The sequence below is a fragment of the Hypanus sabinus genome, chromosome 17 (assembly GCF_030144855.1).
Source record: "Hypanus sabinus isolate sHypSab1 chromosome 17, sHypSab1.hap1, whole genome shotgun sequence".
Classification (NCBI taxonomy): domain Eukaryota; kingdom Metazoa; phylum Chordata; class Chondrichthyes; order Myliobatiformes; family Dasyatidae; genus Hypanus; species Hypanus sabinus.
The window spans coordinates 60,366,818-60,385,798 of NC_082722.1; the positions used below are offsets into that span (position 1 = coordinate 60,366,818).

The 18,981-nt window shown below is 38.1% G+C and overlaps 1 protein-coding gene and 2 long non-coding RNA genes across 3 annotated transcripts in view; all 3 read right to left on the reverse strand.

Annotated features, from left to right (window-relative positions):
* LOC132406982 (uncharacterized) overlaps positions 1 to 18,981 on the reverse strand; it is a 143,607-nt gene that overhangs the window by 109,244 nt on the left and 15,382 nt on the right. The gene's annotated exons all lie outside the window — the stretch shown is intronic.
* hsbp1b (heat shock factor binding protein 1b) lies at positions 2,304 to 18,058 on the reverse strand. The gene is made up of 4 exons (XM_059993157.1): positions 17,902 to 18,058; positions 13,213 to 13,279; positions 9,827 to 9,924; positions 2,304 to 3,564 (listed from the first exon to the last, which is right to left on the reverse strand). Exons 1-4 carry the CDS (start codon positions 17,944 to 17,946, stop codon positions 3,553 to 3,555), a joined length of 222 nt encoding a protein of 73 aa, XP_059849140.1. The 5' UTR covers positions 17,947 to 18,058; the 3' UTR covers positions 2,304 to 3,552.
* On the reverse strand, positions 14,730 to 17,895 carry LOC132406983 (uncharacterized). Its single transcript, XR_009516326.1, has 2 exons — positions 17,715 to 17,895; positions 14,730 to 16,615 (listed from the first exon to the last, which is right to left on the reverse strand). It is a non-coding gene; the product is annotated as an uncharacterized LOC132406983 (long non-coding RNA).

Genomic DNA, 18,981 nt, shown 5'->3' on the forward strand with positions numbered 1-18,981 from the left:
TTTTTAAACTTTATACAGGACCAAAACATATGAGTTAAGTGTTAAGTGTCAGTGTTGCATCTATCACAGGTGGGATTTATACTAGAAAAAATATGCGCTAGTTTACCTTTTGACATATGCACTATCTTGAACTGAATCAAGAAGTGACGGGAGCAGATAGATGAATTGTTAACTAAATGATAAATTTTATTCCACTGATCATCTGGAAGTGACTCTAAGTTCCAATTCCCAAGCACGTTTAACCTTATCATTAGACACCATTCGTAAATTCAATAGCCATTTATATATAATGGCTATCAATCCTTTTTGAAATGGTTTAAGCTGAAAGATAACATCTAGCATATTTGGTAAATGAGCAAATGGGTAATTCGGTAACAAATCACGTAAAATTCCCTGACTTGTAAATATATAAAAAATTGTGCATTAGATATATCATATATATCCACTAGCTGCGAAAAAGACACTAAGCAATCCTCTAAAAACAAATCTAGAAAAGTTTTTATTCCCTTAGTTCTCCATGTTAAAAAGGCCTTATCCAAAATTGATGATTTAAAATTAGTTAAGATGGATTTTACTAGAAAGAACAAAGTTATTTAAGTCAAAAAATCTGCATAACTGAAACCAAATTTTTAATGTATGTCTAACAATGGGACTAAGAACTTGTCTACCAATCCTAGAAAACAAAAAAGGAAGAGCTCCCAGTAAAAAAAGCCAAAGAAAACCCCTTAACGAGTTCTCCTCCAAGTCCAACCATGAAGGACAGTCCTGATTATCTATACAGTGAATCCAAAAAGTAATATATACGACTATTAATTGCCCAGTAATAAAATTTAAAGTTTGGTAATGCCAAGCCTCCATCTTTTTTTAATTTTTGCAATAAAACTTACCTCACTCTAGAACTCTTATTATTCCAGATATATGACAGGATCATAGAATATATTCTATCAAAAAATGTTTCTGGGAAAAAGGATGGAACAGCTTGAAACGTGTATAAAAATTTCAGTAAAATTGTCATTTTTATAGCATTTATTCAACCAATTAATGACATTGTCACAGGCGACCTTTACTGCTTTTTTATGAGATCATAGGCAAAAATGATTAATTTGAATAAATTCTGGATAGATGGAGACAATTCAGAGATGTGCTCTGAAAACTAATATGCAAAGTTCTTGTTAATGTGAATCTATAAATGGTGCTCAAAGGATGCAGAGGTAATCACATACGTAAATACATACATATATTTAGCTTTATTTTAACTTTATTTACAGCAAAATACATCAACATGATCCCTGAACAGGCTGCAAATATAGATAATACTGCAAACTCTTCTCACATATTCTATGAGTTTATGGAATTAGTTTTTAAATCTAATCTTCAATCTCAATCAATAGTCAATAATAAACACCTTTGCAGAAAAACAAAAACATTTTTAAAAAAAACTGAAATCAAACTATTCAACAATTAAGAACAAATATCCAGTTGCTGAGGAAATTAACCCATATGTTTTATAACAACCACAATAAAAAATCTGTAGATGCTGGAAATCCAAAGCAACACACACAAAATACTGGAGGAACTCAGCAGGCCTGGCAGTATCTATAGAAAAGAGTAAATAGTCAATGTTTCAGGCCAAGACCCTTCATCAGGACTGGAAAGGAACAGAAGTCAGAGTAAGAAGGTGGGGGAAAGGGGAGGAAGAAGTACAAGGTGGCAGTTGATAGGAGAGAGAGGAAACATGAATGGGAAAGGGTGAGGGGTGGGGGAATTATCAGAAATCGAGAAATCGATGTCTTAGCATGAAACATTGACTCTTTCCCACAGATGTTCCCTGGCCTGCTGAGTTCCTCTAGCATTTTGCATTTTGTGTGTGCTGCATGTTTTACCTTTCTCTAAAGGTTAAAACACTAAGAAAAACTAAAACATACACAAGATTTAAAATTCTACCAGTATTGAAACTCTCTTGATATAAGGCGTAGATTGAGTGGATAGTCAAAGAGACTTTTTCCCAGAGCAGAAATGGCTAATATGAGGAAGCATAATACATAGAGAGTAGTGAATGTGTGGAACACCAGAGGTGACAGTAGAGGCTGCCTATATTAGGGACATTTAAGAAACTCAGATAGGAACGTGGATGATAGAAAAGTGGAGAGCTATGTTAGATTGATCTTACAGTCAGTTAAAAGGTTGCCACATCATGGGCTGCAGGGTCTGCAGTGTGCTGCAGTGTTCTATGTTGTTTTTCTAAATACAAGTTCCGAGTTCAGTTTTATGTGGTGAACAGGGAGAGCAGTCAATACAACCAATGTAGTAACAATAAATTTATTAGTTTATTCTAAAGCTTATAGAACTGTACAAACCAATGTGTTCAAGCCTTTGAGCATGCTTACAGATGGATTAATGATTTATACATTTTATTTCATCTCTGCATCCATTGTTTAATCACTGGGTGGAAATATGCTAGTGAAATGTCAACATTCAAACATCTCAATTTTCAAGGTATAAATATTTAAGATTAGACAATAAAGTGATTGTTTTAAAACACATTTTTTAACATTCATGTACAGATGCTTAACCAAAATATTATGAAAGGTTATCAGTAATTCTGCTATAATAATTTAGACGTGTTTTCTTGAATATCCAAATTAATCACAACGTGCCACTAGTTAAGTTATGAAATACAGCTGTCAAATAAAGGACTTAAGCATTCAAGTAAAACAGTACAACAGAGCTGTGAAATCTTAAACAAAAATACTAATTCACATATGGAATAGTTACAGTGAAAAACAATGGACTTTTTGTCACTTGATTTAAGATATCTCGATATTAATACTATGTTCCCATCACAAATCAGATATGATTAAGATGGTTAGAGTTAACAATGAGGAAGAAAAATCAGATAACCATGGATGCAACTTGAGCACAGTTAATCACATTTTTGAGCAATTTCTAAGACAATAAACATTTTGTACAAGCACAAGATGGCAAATGGAATATGGCATCACCATGAAAACAAGCCCAACATGGCATCACCAAACTAATAGCAATTATAACTGCAAGCTTAGGAACAAGAATTGCCAACAATTATGTTATTTTACGTAAGACAACAGGTCATTGACTTTTAATGCCAAAGATAAAACTCATGTGACTGTTTATCTGTTTACTCTTACTAAACATTCCAAGTGACAAAAACATAAAAATAATGCATTAAATATACAAACTGGATCTACTACAAAATTGGTTTATAAAAAATGCAGTCCAAATAATTCAAATGCAAATAAACGTAATCAGAAATTGAGTTTTAATTAGACTATTCAAAATTGTCTAAGAAAAACTGCAAGACCAGATATTCAAATTTTTGAACAAATTTATAATTTGCTAATATCAATTATATTTCAAGCAATAAAAGTGTTTCCTTACAAAAAAAATTCAAATAGAGCTGTAAGCACACCTATAACTGATTTAAAAAATGTACTTTAACACAGCAGAGATTCTTAAAGTAATCAACCTGAACTGGCGTTTGTTGAAAAAGAATCTTCTATCATCCTCATCAGGTTACTTCGGAGCCTGTATAAGGAAAATAATATCATAACTGGAGAAAAAGACTGGAATTATGATGCATAGATCTACAATCCAAAGTCTGCATTACCATCGAAAATATCCAAGTTTTGAACACATTTCTAGAATGTTAAAGTACAACTTTAAGGACAGTGTCACCCAAGTAAACTAATGTTTCCATCGCCTCAGAGTATTCAGTGTAAACTAGTTACCACAGCCAATTTTCACCATCATTAAATAGAAGATCTGTGACCTTAAACATGTTTGATTTTACAGCTCATCAGTACGTCCAATTTTACAGACTGCGAAGCTGAGGGCTATTACACATTTCCACTGACCTTAACTTCAATATTTGAAGGCTAATCGGAGATAGTATAGCTTGCTTACTAGTGTAAGTCTTTGATAACAGAATAATATTCAGTGGATTGCTAACTACTTAATACACAGTTTAGTATCTTCCAGAGAAAAAAAAGTCACAGGACACTCTATGACAGAAATAGACCCTTTGGCCATTCTGGTCTGTGCTAAACTATTAATCTGTCTAGTCCCATCGACCTGCACCTTGACTCTAGCCCTCCATAACCCTTCCATTCATGTACCTATCCAAATTTCTCTTAAATGCTGAAATCAGATCTGCATCCACCTGTTCTGCTGGCAGCTTGTTCCACATTCTGAACTCTCTCTGAATGAAGAAATTCCACCTCATGTTCTACTTAAACATTTCCCCTTAATGTATAACCTCTAGTTCTAGTTTCACCCAAACTCTGGAAAAAAGCCTGCTTGCATTTACTCTATCTATCCTCCTTATTTTCCTATACTTGGGTGTAAAGGCCTAACCTTTTCAACCTTTCCCTATACCTAGGTCCTAAAGTCCTGACAACATCCTTTTAAATTTTCTCTGCACTCTTAATCAGATTGACATCTTTCCTGTAGGTTGATGATCAAAACCCTAACAACAATCCTCCAAACATCTCACCTCCAATACTCTATACATTGACTAATGAAAGCCAATGTGCCAAGTACATTCTATTTGACTTTATCTACTTGTGACACCACTTTCAAAGAATTTTGAATCTGTATTCCCAGATCCATTTGTTCTACCACAATCCTCAGTGTCCTAACACTCACCATGCAAGTTCTCCCTTGTTTGTCCTCCTAAACGGAAACACTTCACACTTGTCTGCATTAAATCCCATCTGACATTTTTCAGCCCATTTTTCCAGCTGGTCCAGATCCTGTTGCTAGTTATAATACTTCTCCTCACTATTCATTACACACCCAATCTTGGTGTCATCTACAAATTTGCTGTTCTAGTTTACAAGATTATCATCCAGACCATTGATATACATGACAAATAAAAACAAACCCAACACTGATTACCATGGCACACCACTAGCCACAGGCCTCCAATCAGAAAGGCAACCATCTACAAACCCCATTTCCAGAAAAGTTGGGATATTTTCCAAAATGCAATAAAAACAAAAATCTGTGATATGTTAATTCACATGAACCTTTATTTAACTGACAAAAGTATAAAGATTTTCAATAGTTTTACTGACCAACTTAATTGTATTTTGTAAATATACACAAATTTCAAATTTGATGGCTGCAACACACTCAACAAAAGTTGGGACAGAGTTAAAATAAGATTGAAAAGTGCACAAAATATTCAAGTAACACCGGTTTGGAAGACTCCACATTAAGCAGGCTAAATGGTAGCAGGTGAGGTATCATGACTGGGTATAAAAGTAGCGTCCATCAAAGGCTCAGTCTTTGCAAGCAAGGATGGGTTGTGGCTCACCCCTTTGTGCCAAAATTTGTGAGAGAATTGTTAGTCAGTTCAAAAGGAACATTTCTCAACGCAAGATTCCAGAGAATTTAGGACTTTCAACAGCTACAGTACATAATATTGTGAAAGGCTTTAGAGAATTCAGAGACATCTCAGTGCATAAAGGGCAAGGTCGGAAACCACTGTTGAAATTGTGTGATCTTTGAGCCCTCAGGCAGCACTGCCTAAGAAACCATCATGCTACTGTGACAATTATAGCCACCTGGGCTCGGGAGTACTTCGGAAAACCATTGTCACTTAACACAGTCCATTACTGAATCCAGAAATGCAACTTGAAACTGTATTACTCAAGGAGGAAGCCATACATCAATGCTACGCAGAAACGCCGGTGAGTTCTCTGGGCCCGAGCTCATCTCAGATGGACCAAATGACTGTGAAACCGTGTGCTGTGGTCAGATGAGTCCACATTTCAGCTAGTTTTCGGAAAAAACGGGCATCGAGTTCTCCGTGACAAAGATGAAAACCACCATCCTGATTGTTATCAGCGAAAGGTGCAAAAGCCAGCATCTGTGATGGTATGGGGGTGCATCAGTGCCCACGGCATGGGTGAGTTGCATGTATGTAAAGGTACCATTGACTCTGAGGCGTATATTAGGATTTTAGAGAGACATATGTTGCTATCAAGGATCGTCTCTTCCCGGGACGTCCATGCTTATTTCAGCAGGACAATGCCAGACCACATGCTGCACGGGCTACAATAGCTTGGCTTTGTAGACACAGAGTGCATGTGCTTGACTGGCCTGCTGCCAGTCCAGATCTATCTCCTATTGAAAATGTATGGCGCATCATGAAGAGGAGAATCAGACAACGGAGACCACGGACTGTTGAGCAGCTGAAGTCTTATATCAAGCAGGAATAGACAAAATTTCTAATTGCAAATCTACTACAATTAGTATCCTCAGTTCCAAAACGATTAAAAAGTGTTATTAAAAGGAAAGGTGATGTAACACAATGGTAAACATGCCTCTGTTCCAACTTTGTTGAGTGTGTTGCAGCCATCAAGTTTTAAATTTGTGTATATTTACAAAATACAATTAAGTTGGTCAGTAAAACTATTGAAAATCTTTTCTTTGTACTTTTGTCAGTTAAATAAAGGTTCAAGTGAATTAACATAACACAGATTTTTGTTTTTATTGCATTTTGGAAAATATCCCAACTTTTCTGGAAATGGAGTTTACACTACCACACTCTGACTTCTCCTATGAAGTCACTACATGCTTTGAAAGGGAGAAAAAAACTACAACCTTGAGAATCCCTACAACATCTGGTGACTCTGTGATTAATGTCTCAGAGGCCAACGACAAAATATCTTTCAAGAGAGTGAACCCTTCCTAGATGTCAAGCCTTGATGGCATACCTGATAGTGCTCTGAAAACCTGTGCCAAACAACTGGCGGGAGTGTTCAAGGACATCTTCATTGTTTCAATTGTAAGTTCCCACCTGCTTCAAAGGGTGACAATCATACCAGCAATCAAGAAGAGCAGGGCGTGCTGCTTCAACAACTATTGCCCAGTGGCATTCACATCTACTGTGATGAAGTGATTTAGGTTATAGGTCAACTCCTGCCTTAGCAAGGACCTGGACGCACTGCAATTTGCCCATCGTCACAATAAGCCAACAGGCTCCCTACTTGACCTTAAATATTACTATTCTCCAGTTGATCCATATCAGGCTGCTGCTTACTGATTACAGCTCAGCGTTCAACCCCATCATTTCCTTAGTTCTAATAATCAAGCTCCAAAACCTGGGCCTCTGAAACTGGATCTTTGACTTCCTCATTGGGAGACTATAGTCTGTGCAGATCAGAAATAACATCTCCTCTTTGCTGACAGTTAAATCTCATGCACCTCAAGGATGCACACTTAGTCCACTGCTCTACTCTCTCTACACCAGTGATTGTGTGGTTACACACAGCTCAAATACCATCTACAGATTTGCTGATGACAGAGTTATTGGTAGCAGAATTTCAGATGATGATGAAGTACTGTACAGGAGTGAAACTGATCAGGTGGTTGAGTAGTGTTGCAACAACAACAAAACCTCAGTGAGACTAAATAAATGATTGTGTACTTCAGAAAGGGGAAGTTGAGGGAAGCCAAACCAGTCCTATTTGAGAGATCAGAAGTGAAGTGTAGGTAGATTCAAGTTCCTGGGTGTCAACATCTCTGAAGATCTATCCTGGGAACAACCTATTGATGCAATTACAAAGACACGACAGCAGTGATGTTTCATTATAAGTCTGTGGAGACTTGACATGTCATCAAAGACACTAGCAAATTTTAACATATGTGCCTGCAGTAATTGATTGCATCACCCTCTGGTATAAAGGGGTCAATGCACAGGATCGGAAAAAGCTGCAGGAAAATGTAAACTGAGCCAATTTCATCATGAGCACTAGCCTCCCCACCACCCAGGACATGCCCTCTTATCATTGTTCCCATCAGGGAGAAGATACAGAAACCTGAAGACACAATTCAATGTTTCAGGAACAGCTTCTTCCCCTCCGCCATCAGATTTCTAAATGGACACTGAACCCATGAACTCTTCCTCAGTATTTTGTCCCACACTGTGTGTGTACACACATACATACACATATACACACACACACACACACACACACACATACTTATATTATTTATAATATTAAACCTGATTCTGACTCTTCATCAAAAACCAGGGAGAGAGACAAATTCCAGATACTCCAACTCCCAGGTTGACAGGCTTGCCATACATGGGGAGACTTCACCTAAGTAGACACCTCTGAACTTTAAAGGAATAAAAATTATCTCCTGGATCCTTATAAAGCTCTTAATTTGTAACAGGATAGATAAGGTAGCTCCAGGGAGGAAATATCCCTTGTCCAATAAGTCGAGAACTAAAATGAGGAGTAGGCCACTTAGGACCATTTGGTAGGAGAATGCTCTTCTTTCAAAGGGTGGTGAATGTTTGGAATTCTCTACCTATACGGTTGTGGAGGCTCAGGCTTTGAGTTCACTAAAAAGTTAACATTTAACTTAAGTAAAAATAACTAATCCTTTCTCCATTGGTTCACTCTCCTCTCCTATCAGATTCCTACTTTACAAACCCTTTGCCCTTTCCACCTATCACCTCCCGGCTTCTTTCTTCATCCCTCCCTCCCCCATTCACCTGGCTTCATTTATCACTTTCAAACTTGTCCTCCTTCCCCTCTCGCCACCTTTTTTATTCTGGCATCTTCCCCCTTCTTTTCCAGTCCTGATAAAGATCCATGATCTGTGTCAGAGAAATACAGCACAGAAACAGACCCTTTGGCCTACCGGATCTACACTGAATATTAAGTACTCACTTACACTACACTATCCTAACGAGTTTTTCCACATTCCCATCAGCTCTTCCCCAACCCCAGATTCTAGCACTGCAGTGAAGTTACACTGGTCATGTAACCTAGCAACTGCCATAATTTTGGGATATGAGATGAAACCACTCAGGGGAAACCATGTGGTTAGAGAAAATGTGAAAAAATCTGCATTATATAGGAACTGAAGGCTAGGAGACCCTCTACCAGTTGCACCACTGGTCCACATGAAGCTGCTTCTGTCTTACACAGGTGGGCATTGTTTTTTGCATGTAATACCAGCATCACAAATGAAATACATCCCAATGAATGCACATATGCATTTTCACTATAAATCCTAGAATATCAATGGTGAATCGCAAACATGAGGAAATCTGCAGATGCTGGAAATTCAAACAACACACACAAAATGCTAGTGGAATGCAGCAGGCCAGGCAGCATCTATAGGAAGAAGTACAGTCAACGTTTCGGGCCGAGACCCTTCATCAAGATTAACTGAATATCTCTTCTTTCAGTTAGTCCTGACGAAGGCCTCGGCCCGAAACGTCGACTGTACTTCTTCCTATAGATGCTGCATGGCCTGGTGCAATCCACCAGCATTTTGTGTGTATTGCTTATATCAATGGTGAGTGAGTGATTCCATCAAAAGTACAGGTGAATGTATTCATCTGAAAATGATGCATATAGTTAAGGATTATGCTAATGTAACACAAGCTACCCTCAGCAAAGAGGAAGCAAGTCAATAATGAAATAAGCTGTATTCATTATTTATAAAAATTAAACTACAGTGGTTTGTTACTGATAATTAACTTTTTTTTGTATTTGCCTCTTACAGTCGCCAGTACTTCCAGACAAAGATTCCTGGCACACAGTGGCATTATCAAATTAAATTATTGAATGGATGCACTGATTTTTTTTTTTAATTTTGAATCTTGGGTTATTTTGAATACTGATATATGTTTATCTATTGATTATGCAGAATTAACTGAAGAAAAACAGCCAACTAACTCTGAACTATTTGAAGTTGACTCATTCCAAGAGGAAGAAGCAGACCAGGACTCAAAGATTTTTAAAAACTTCATACTTACCTTATTTTCTCCTGCTTCGATTTCTTCAACACCTGCTTGTGTCATCAGGTCAGCAATGTTTTTCTCCAAGTCATCAATGCGGGCACTCATCTCATCGAGTGAAAAATGTCAAGGAAGTCTAATTCTTTAAGCATTTATATTTTTAGGGAACATTAAATATTTGCTCAATAAAGGAATGTCATCAAATCATGGAAAATGCTATGAAGAATAAAAAGCAACCGAAATTCAGAGATTAGATAAAAATCATTAGAATCACTCCAAAACCCAATTTCAGAATTACAAAGAAAGTTTGGTTCCTAACTGCTTACTCAATTTACATAGCTTTCACAGGTTCATGTACAAAGAACATCCAGGTCCCTTAGAACATCAACCCTCCCGCAACTTACAAATTTTTGTAGCAACCTTTGAACAGACAAACAGACACATGTCATCCATCACTATCTTCTACCTCACATTCATTTTCCACCATTTTACCCCATCCCTCAATTCCCTTTATCCAAACACCTACCAATGCTCCATAGCTCCCTGGGATAGAGAAGTTCAGGAATCTTACTGGAAGATATCTTTACACCCACACTCAAATATTATTGTAATGGGAGCCAATCTAACATTCACCATCCTCATTGCTTACTGCACTAACAAGTTAACTTTCAAGTACATACATAAGGATAACAGGTAGCTCCCACTATCTGTTAAATGCACCCAATGGCAAACATCTCAAATAGCCTCTGACAACCAAGTCCAGCTCCTGGCTTTACAAGTGGCTTAGCTACTAAGCTGGACTGAATGATTTCTGCTGACAGGAGAAGGAGCAAAGGTGTGTTACTGGCACCTGAAAAACAGTTGCTTCAGACTGATGGGCCTTGTCACCCATTGTTGGCAGCTCATCTGAGGGAAGGAAAACTGATCTCAAACCTCCACTGCCTTGTAGTTGCAACCTACTCATGGGGAACACTTCTGGAGTACACGCAGAGGAAAACTCTGGAGGTGGAATCTCTAAGACAGTCCTAAGTTTTGTTCAATGCTGCCTGGCAACCCCTGCAAGGCTGCTGGTGTCAAACTGTATCAGTCACTGCCATCGCACTGGATTCATCAGCTGTGTGGAGAGGGGGTCCCTGCTGAATGGGCAACAGCTTGCTCTCCATAATGTGCTGCAATGGCTTGCATGTTACTTAGAAAGCAATGGAGCAAAGTCCATAGTCACGCCTGACAAACAGAAGGCCTCACACAAGGACATCTAGATCTTTTTGAAAAAGACTGTTTCATCAATTGATAACCACTTAAATATATTTTACATTTCTTTGGACAAAGTAAAAAACCTTTTTCTTCCTCTGCCTTATATTGAATTTACCACATTCTTGATCGCTTGTCTACATTCTTAGAAGCATTTCTGCAGTCTCCACACAATCAACTTGGCCACTCAGCTTTGTATCATTAACAAATTGGAAAACATCACCCAAATCCTCGATATAGATTGTGAACAGTTGTAGTCCCAGAAACACTCTGCAGCACCCTACCATTTACAGTTCAACCAAAGAACCCATTTTTCAAAAACATTAACTCCTCAACCCATAATACATTACCTCCATATCTAATATATTAAATTACATTATGATGCAATTTAATGTCATGTAATAATTGTGTGGCATCTATCAAAAGTCTTCGGAAAATCTAAATACACATCAATTCATACTTATTTTGTGAATTACATCCTTTAAAAAAGTTATCAAACAAGTTTTCCCTTTCATAAATCTATTTTGATTCTACCTAGTCTTATTATTATATTCCAAGCCACTTAAAAGATTCCAGTATTTTCCCTGCTACACAAAATACTTTGCAGATGCTGGGGTCAAAGCAACACACACAACATGCTGGAGGAACTCAGCTCCAAACCGATACTGGTACTGCTCCCCAACTTCTCCTTCACTACATTGACAACATTGGTGCCGCTTTCTGCACCCATGCTGACGACTTTGCCTCTAACTTCCACCCAGACCTCAAATTCACTTGGTCCATCTCGGACACTTCTCTCCCCTTTCTCGATCTCTGAGTTTCCATCTCTGGAGACAGACTGTCCACTGACATCTTCTATGAATCCACTGACTCTCATAAATACTTCGACTATACCTCTTCCCACCCTGCCACATGCAAAAATGCTATTCCCTATTCCTCCATCTCCACTGCATCTGCTCCCAGGATGAGGCTTTCCGTTCTGGGACATCTCAAATGTCTTCATTCTTTAAGGATCGCGGTTTCTCTTCTGCCATCATTAATGATGCCCTTACCTGCATCTCCACCATTTCCCGCACTTTGGCCCTCACCCCATCCTCCTGTCACCACAACAGGGACAGAGTTCCACTTCCCCTCACCTACCACCCCACCAGCCTCTGGATTCAGCATATTATCCTCCGCAACTTCCACCACCTTCAACTGGACCCCACTAATAAGCATTTCTTTCCCTTTTTACCCCTCTCCGTTTTCTGCAAGGATCATTCCCTCCGCGACTCCCTGGTCCACACGTCCCTCCCCATGGATCTCCCAACTTAACCCTGTAAGCGTAACTGCTACACCTGTCCCTACACCTCCTCTCTTATCACCATTCAGGGCCCCAAACAGTCCTTCCAGGTGAAGCAACACTTCTATTGGAGTCATCTATTGTTTCCAGTGCTCCTGGTGCAGCATCCTGCTGAGTTCCTCCAGCGTGTTGTGCGTGTTGATTTTCTCTACTACACTTTGTAAAGTGTTCACATTGGTTGTAACAGATTAGGATGGAGCAATTCTGAAAACTATGGCATTTTGGAGAATGAACCCACAGCACCCACTGTCTTTACAGCCACTTCCTTAAGAAGTCTTGGCAAAGTGGTGCTCAGTTTTACACCCCTTTAAATTCTTCACCATTGGTTTTAATTAACTAATGCTGTTTTTAAAATTTCCTCATCTATTTTGACAACAGTGTATCACATTTATCAAGGCATTTGCATTAGATATAAATTCTCTTCATCAGAACTTTATGACTATGCTACATCAATTCTTGAAGACTTCTGTTGTTTAAAGAAAGCCCACAGAGCCACCAATGAAAATGTATTGGGTTTCAGATACCATTCAAAGATCCTTAGCTTAAGAAGCAAACCTTACCACAATTTGAGAGCTCTTAGGATGCTTATCGCACCAAATTTCCTTTAAGGTTTTACTATTCTACATAGTATTTCTGTTTGCACAAAATTCATATTATATAAATTAAACACAAAATTGAGGTGCCATGATAAATGTGGATTACAGAATTACAAAGCACTTGCAGCACAGAAACTGTTTTCAAAGCTCCTCACATCCCTGTTCGAGAGCTAAAAGTACACATATTGAAACTTTGCCTTTAAAAGCAAGGATATTTCTACCAATGATCTGGTCAGACATTGTTTGGAATTTGTCCTGCATCTGTTGGAGGAGTGTGGTAACCTGCAAAATACAGATGAATTATGTTTTAGGACCCTGAGCTGATTAAAAATGCCAAAACTTGCTCTATGTTTTCTAATAGGAAAGCATTCCGATTGGCAGGCAACTGACATACTAATAGTACCTAAATTCTCCTCTGAAATGGCAGCTTAGATTACGACCAAATCTTTGACTGCTACTGAAAATGTACAAATCATCTGACTCAGAAACCAGTGTGATCACTGAGCACTGATCATAATAGGCACTTAGGCTAAGCAAGACCTGTCTGCACTAATTTCTAGAAGATGTATCATGCTTGACCAAATGGAAAAAATATTGAAGAACTAACAACGGAGCACAGAGACTGTGCTTCTGATAGACAAAACAAAGATATAGAAATGAGAGAAATATTCTCCTTGAATTGTAATTACAATACATAAACAAGTCAAAGTTAAAAGACAAAAGTATTAATAACCGTGTATGAGATATCTGTATTTCACAGTGGTTTTGGACTGAAGGCACAATTGAGGAAGAAATATGGAAATTTCCTAGGCACCCGCAAATAGGATGTAGAGAAAATGATGAGAATGAGCAGGTAAGGTACAGATACAGACTCAATATAGGAAAATCAAACTACTATGAGGGAATTAGAATAAAGTAACATTGCATGGCTGGAAAATACTAAAAGGAGTTGAAATTACAGATGTTCTCCATATCCTGTCAATCTTCCAGTAGAAGAACTAAAAATACAAATAAAGGATCCTTTGATTTCTTTGTTTCTAGATGCATAGAATCAAAACAGAAGAAATAGTCCAGTACTGCACGATATGCCTGAACCTACAGGAAAGCAGGTTAGCAGTAAGAGTTGTATTTGGAGAATACTAAAGAAAAGGAGCTGAATTAAAAGAACTGTACCTTACTGTTATTAATCTCTGGATTATTACCTGGGCCATTTGCAATTTGAAGAACAGATAATAACACTAAAAAAAAACATATATATGTTCCCATAGCTCTGGGAGGGGTTCTATTTCAGGCATCATTACATCAGGAGTGAAACAGGGGTTATTCCACTTGTCTACGTGCGTACTTGTACAGAAAAGAGAGGGATGCCTAAAACGCAGTCACAATGTTGATTGTAAAACAAAATGAAAAGAGACCAGTCTAATAGAAAACATATTTCCATTTCAACAGACAATGGGAAAAATAAAACATGTGAATTAAAATAACAGGAACAAAAGACAAGCATTAGATCAGAAGGAGTATTTTGGATCTACAGCACAAGCAAGCAGTCACTCAAGTACTTGAGATACAAGAAACAAATGAATAAACTGCAGATGCATATTCAGTTTGGAGAGTATAACACGGCAGATATCACTAAAACTTCAACAAGGTGGCTCGGTATTAAGGGAACCAAATACACGAGGCTGCAATATGTCCTTGAATTTAGGAAAATGATGGTGGTGAGAAAAGTTCTGGGGTGGGGGTGGGGCTGTGGTAGGAATAGCAATGAAATCACTTCAAAGGTTATGATTAGTTTGTGAATCAAAGAAATATTTAAGATTCCTAAGGCAATTGTATATGGACACCTTGTAGTAGTTATGCAGCAAAAATGTGGAAATGAAGAGGTTAAACAAGTCTACAGAAACAGACAGCAGTGTTAATGAGGGATTTTAAATTTAATATGGATTAGGAACAGACTAGATTATACCTGTGTTATCAGGATAGCTTAATAACAGTGTCCTTGAACAACCAAGGGGAGCCAAATTAGATTTGGTCTGAGCCTAATTTAATTAACAGCCTGACAATATATGAATATTTATAATATTTTGATTGCTTACATCTTCATATCATGTGCAAAAAGGAAATACACAAAACTACCCCCGAAGATTTGAGTTCTACGGAAAGTTGACCAGAGAGAGCCAAGAACCATTTTCCCACAGTAAGTTGGATAAATCTGTTAATGAACATAAGTGACAAGAACAAAAGAAATTTCAGGGAAGAATCAAGAACATTGCAGATGCTCTGGCGAAAGGTTCACATAGCATCCCCATCCTAATGCTTTTCCATTTTGATGTTATTCTATTATGGACTAAAACAAAAGACTAAAGTATTTTCTAATTGGTAAAAAGAAAATGGTGGTGTAGTAGCATCCACAACAGACTGAGGCAAATGGTCCTGGGCTCAAATCTGGTCAGCACCTTGCATGCTTTCCATCTGTGCTGATCTGAGTGTCGAGCTGGCAACTGGGCCTTGTAATAAAGAGAAAAATGCTAAAAATACAGCAAGGTTGCTGCCCCATGCGCCACAAGGAACGGAAAGGAATAACAAAAAAGTTAAAACAGTAAAGATCTAGTTGAGTCTATACTGATAGTTCAATAATTTCCATGACATTTTATCAAAAAGACTAATGGAGCAGTGAAATGGAATATAAGAGGTAGACATTAAACTAAGGAAATATCAACCCTTGTTATACTGCATCTGAGGAAAGGGGTATTGGCCCTGAAAACAGAGCAGCATACATTTATCAAAATAATAACCAGATTATAAGTGAAGATTGAACAATAAGGAAAGAATTCATCAACTATGGTCATATTCATTTGGTTTTCTTGTATGACTGCTTGCTTGCTTCAGGTGAAATGTAATGTACATTTCAGAGTAATTAGGCAAATAAATATTCAAAATGAGAAACTTTGCATTCAGAGGCAACGTAAGAAGACTTCTATTAATTGAAGTCTTGTAAATAAAAGCAAAATATGTGCATTTCCACACTGGAACACTCTACCATTCTAGATATGTAAAACAATTTGCTTTGGAATAGTGTCTATTCAACAGGATATCATTTATTTTGTGCATTGCTGAAGTACTCTGGAAATCAGGAAAATTGGCAAATTAATTTTTATTAAAGAGTCAAGATAATGTTATCATTAGTCATAAAATTGTGCCCAGCTCAATAATAGTTGTATTAGGTTATATTCCCCCTACCAACTTGAAGTGTATCATTTAAAAAAATCCATACCCTGAACAAAATGTTCTATAGGAGGGCTAATTATTTGCATTTGTAAGAACTTGGAGGATGAGAAGATTGAAATTACACAATGGAAGTGCAAAGAAACACAGGAACTTTTGTATAAACTTCCAAAGGTCCCTGAAGATAATACAACAAGTCGATGACCTTATTAAGCAGACCATAGAATACAAGACCAGCGATGTTATGTCATACAAAATACTTGCTGTAACTGGAGTAGAGTACCCACCCACATTTTAGGAAGGACGTAATTGTACTTTAAGGGAATTGGAGTTGATTCACTAGGGTTTTGCCAGGATGGGCTAGATTTGTCTTCTTTGGAGCAGATGGGATACCTAATGGGAACACAAAATTATAAGGGACATAGATAGGCATCACTGATAGTGAGAAATATTTCCCCTTAGCAGAGATGTTGAAAACCTGAAGGCTTAAGTTAAAGAAGAATTAGAAGGGATTAAAGGAAGACACTACCCGAGTGGTGGAGATAGGTAGTTCACAACATTCCAGTATTTAAAATCTGAAACTTCACCACGCTATGGGCCAAGTGCTGGAAGATGACGTTGACCGAATAGATATTTAATGTTCAGCATGGGCACAATGAATCAAACAGTCTGTTTCCATGCTATATGGTTATTTGATTCTATAACTGCTTATCCTTAACTGACTTGGAAAAATTTCTGATGAAGAACCTTCCCGCATTACTGAAGTAATTCCATAATACCATTAGGATCAGGAGTTCAGGATTTATTCTGTGAAAATGTAGAAAGACAATTATATTTCCAAATCAGGGTGATATTCAACATGGAGGGGAACAGGCAGGTGATGCTCCATTATGTCCACTACCCATATCTTCCTTTTTGTGGGAAGACAGTGATTTGAGAGACACTAGTCAAGGAATCTAGACTGGTAACTGTAATGGTACAGATTCAAAGGAAAATTGCAAAGTCTTGAGGGAGAAGGAAGAATGGAGAGGATGAGGCCCAAGAGGAGCATAAACACCAACGTGCACTGGCTGGGCCAAGCATCCCACTTTGTGCTATATGTCTGGCATAATCCTATATAGATCCCTTTTATACCCAAGGCATATAATTTTGAGACACCACCACCACAAACACAGATAATCAACTACAGGGAAATGCATCTTTCAGAAAGGTAGCAAAGAATTGTATCCACAGCCAGCAAACTTGGATATGGTTCTTTTTATTTACCAAAACAAAATACTGTATTCAAAAACAAATTTGCACGTTAGCCCACTATGTTTAAAAAAAAACTCGGCTGGCGGAAGTGCATATTGTGCATAAAAATATGGAGACCGGGCCGTATTTTACAACATTAGAATCAGGATCAGGTTTGTTATCACCGGCATGTGACGTGAAATTTGTTCATATTAAATGGCAGTTTCTCTAAAACCCTTACAGAAATACTCCAACGTACAAATTATTTTGCACACGTTGTGTTAGCCCCAGTTCCTTGGTCGCAAGACACGGTTGAGCGAATCTGCAGCCAAGGAAACAAATGTGAAAGAGACGCGGAGTGGGGAGCGGCCTACGTTCGCCGTCGCTCTTGCCTCAACCCAGCCTGACCACGGCTCTGCCTGCCTCCCTCCGCCTTACCCACTCACCACAGCGGTCAGATCCTGAACCGTCTTTGGGTCGGTCTCCGACATCCCGAGTGTTTTTTACCCTCAAACACACAGCCTCCACCTGCAAAACCGTTACCACAACAACTCTTCACAAGTTCGTTCCTCTCTACGTCACTGCCAAACTCTCGCGAAAATTCACCCGTCGTCCGCGGCCTCCTGGGAGTCGTAGTTCCATGTCTGGGGAATTCTGGTGATGATTCCAACCTCCAATGGAAAAGGTTGCGTACTGAGAGAGTTAATAATTGTGGGTATATGCTAATAACTTATAAAATACAATCATTTACAGAGCACATTTAAAAACTATAAAGGTCAGTCACAGTCTTGTACAATAGAAACTCAAATCCATTATCAAGTAGGGAATAACCAGACAAAAGGCACCAAGATATTGAACTATAGTTCCAGTCTTTAATGAAAGAAAGCAGATGAGACAGCATACAAAGGAGAGAAACAACAAACATCCTGAATATGCTCACTAGAACAGGAAGTTAAAATAATTAAGGCATTCTTTACTGCAAACACTAAAATAACATCTGGACCAGCAGGAAAAATTGGCTGAAAAATTGCAGATGGAATTTAATGTAGACAATTGCAAGTTGTCACTCTTCCAAAGGACCAATCAAGGTAGGTCTTACACAGTGATCAGTAGGACATGGAGGAATGCAATACCACAAAGGGATCTGGGAATACAGGTCTATAATTCATTGAAATTGCCATCACAGGTAGATAGGGTTGTAAAGAAAGCTTTTGACACACAGGCCTTTATGGATAAAAGTACTGAGTACAGTAGATGGGATGTTGTATTTAAGTTTTATAAGATGTTGGTAAGGCCCAAGGTGGAGTATTGTGTGCAGTTTTCTACCTACAGGAAAAATGTAAACAAGATTGAGAGAATATAGACAAATTTTTTAATGATGTTGCTGGGTCTCGAGAACCTGAGTTGTAAGGAAAGATTGAATACATTAGGACTTTAATCCTTGGAACATAGAAGACTGAGAGGAGATATGATGGAGTTGTACAAAATTATGAGGGCTATAGACAGGTTAAATGCAAGCAAGCTAT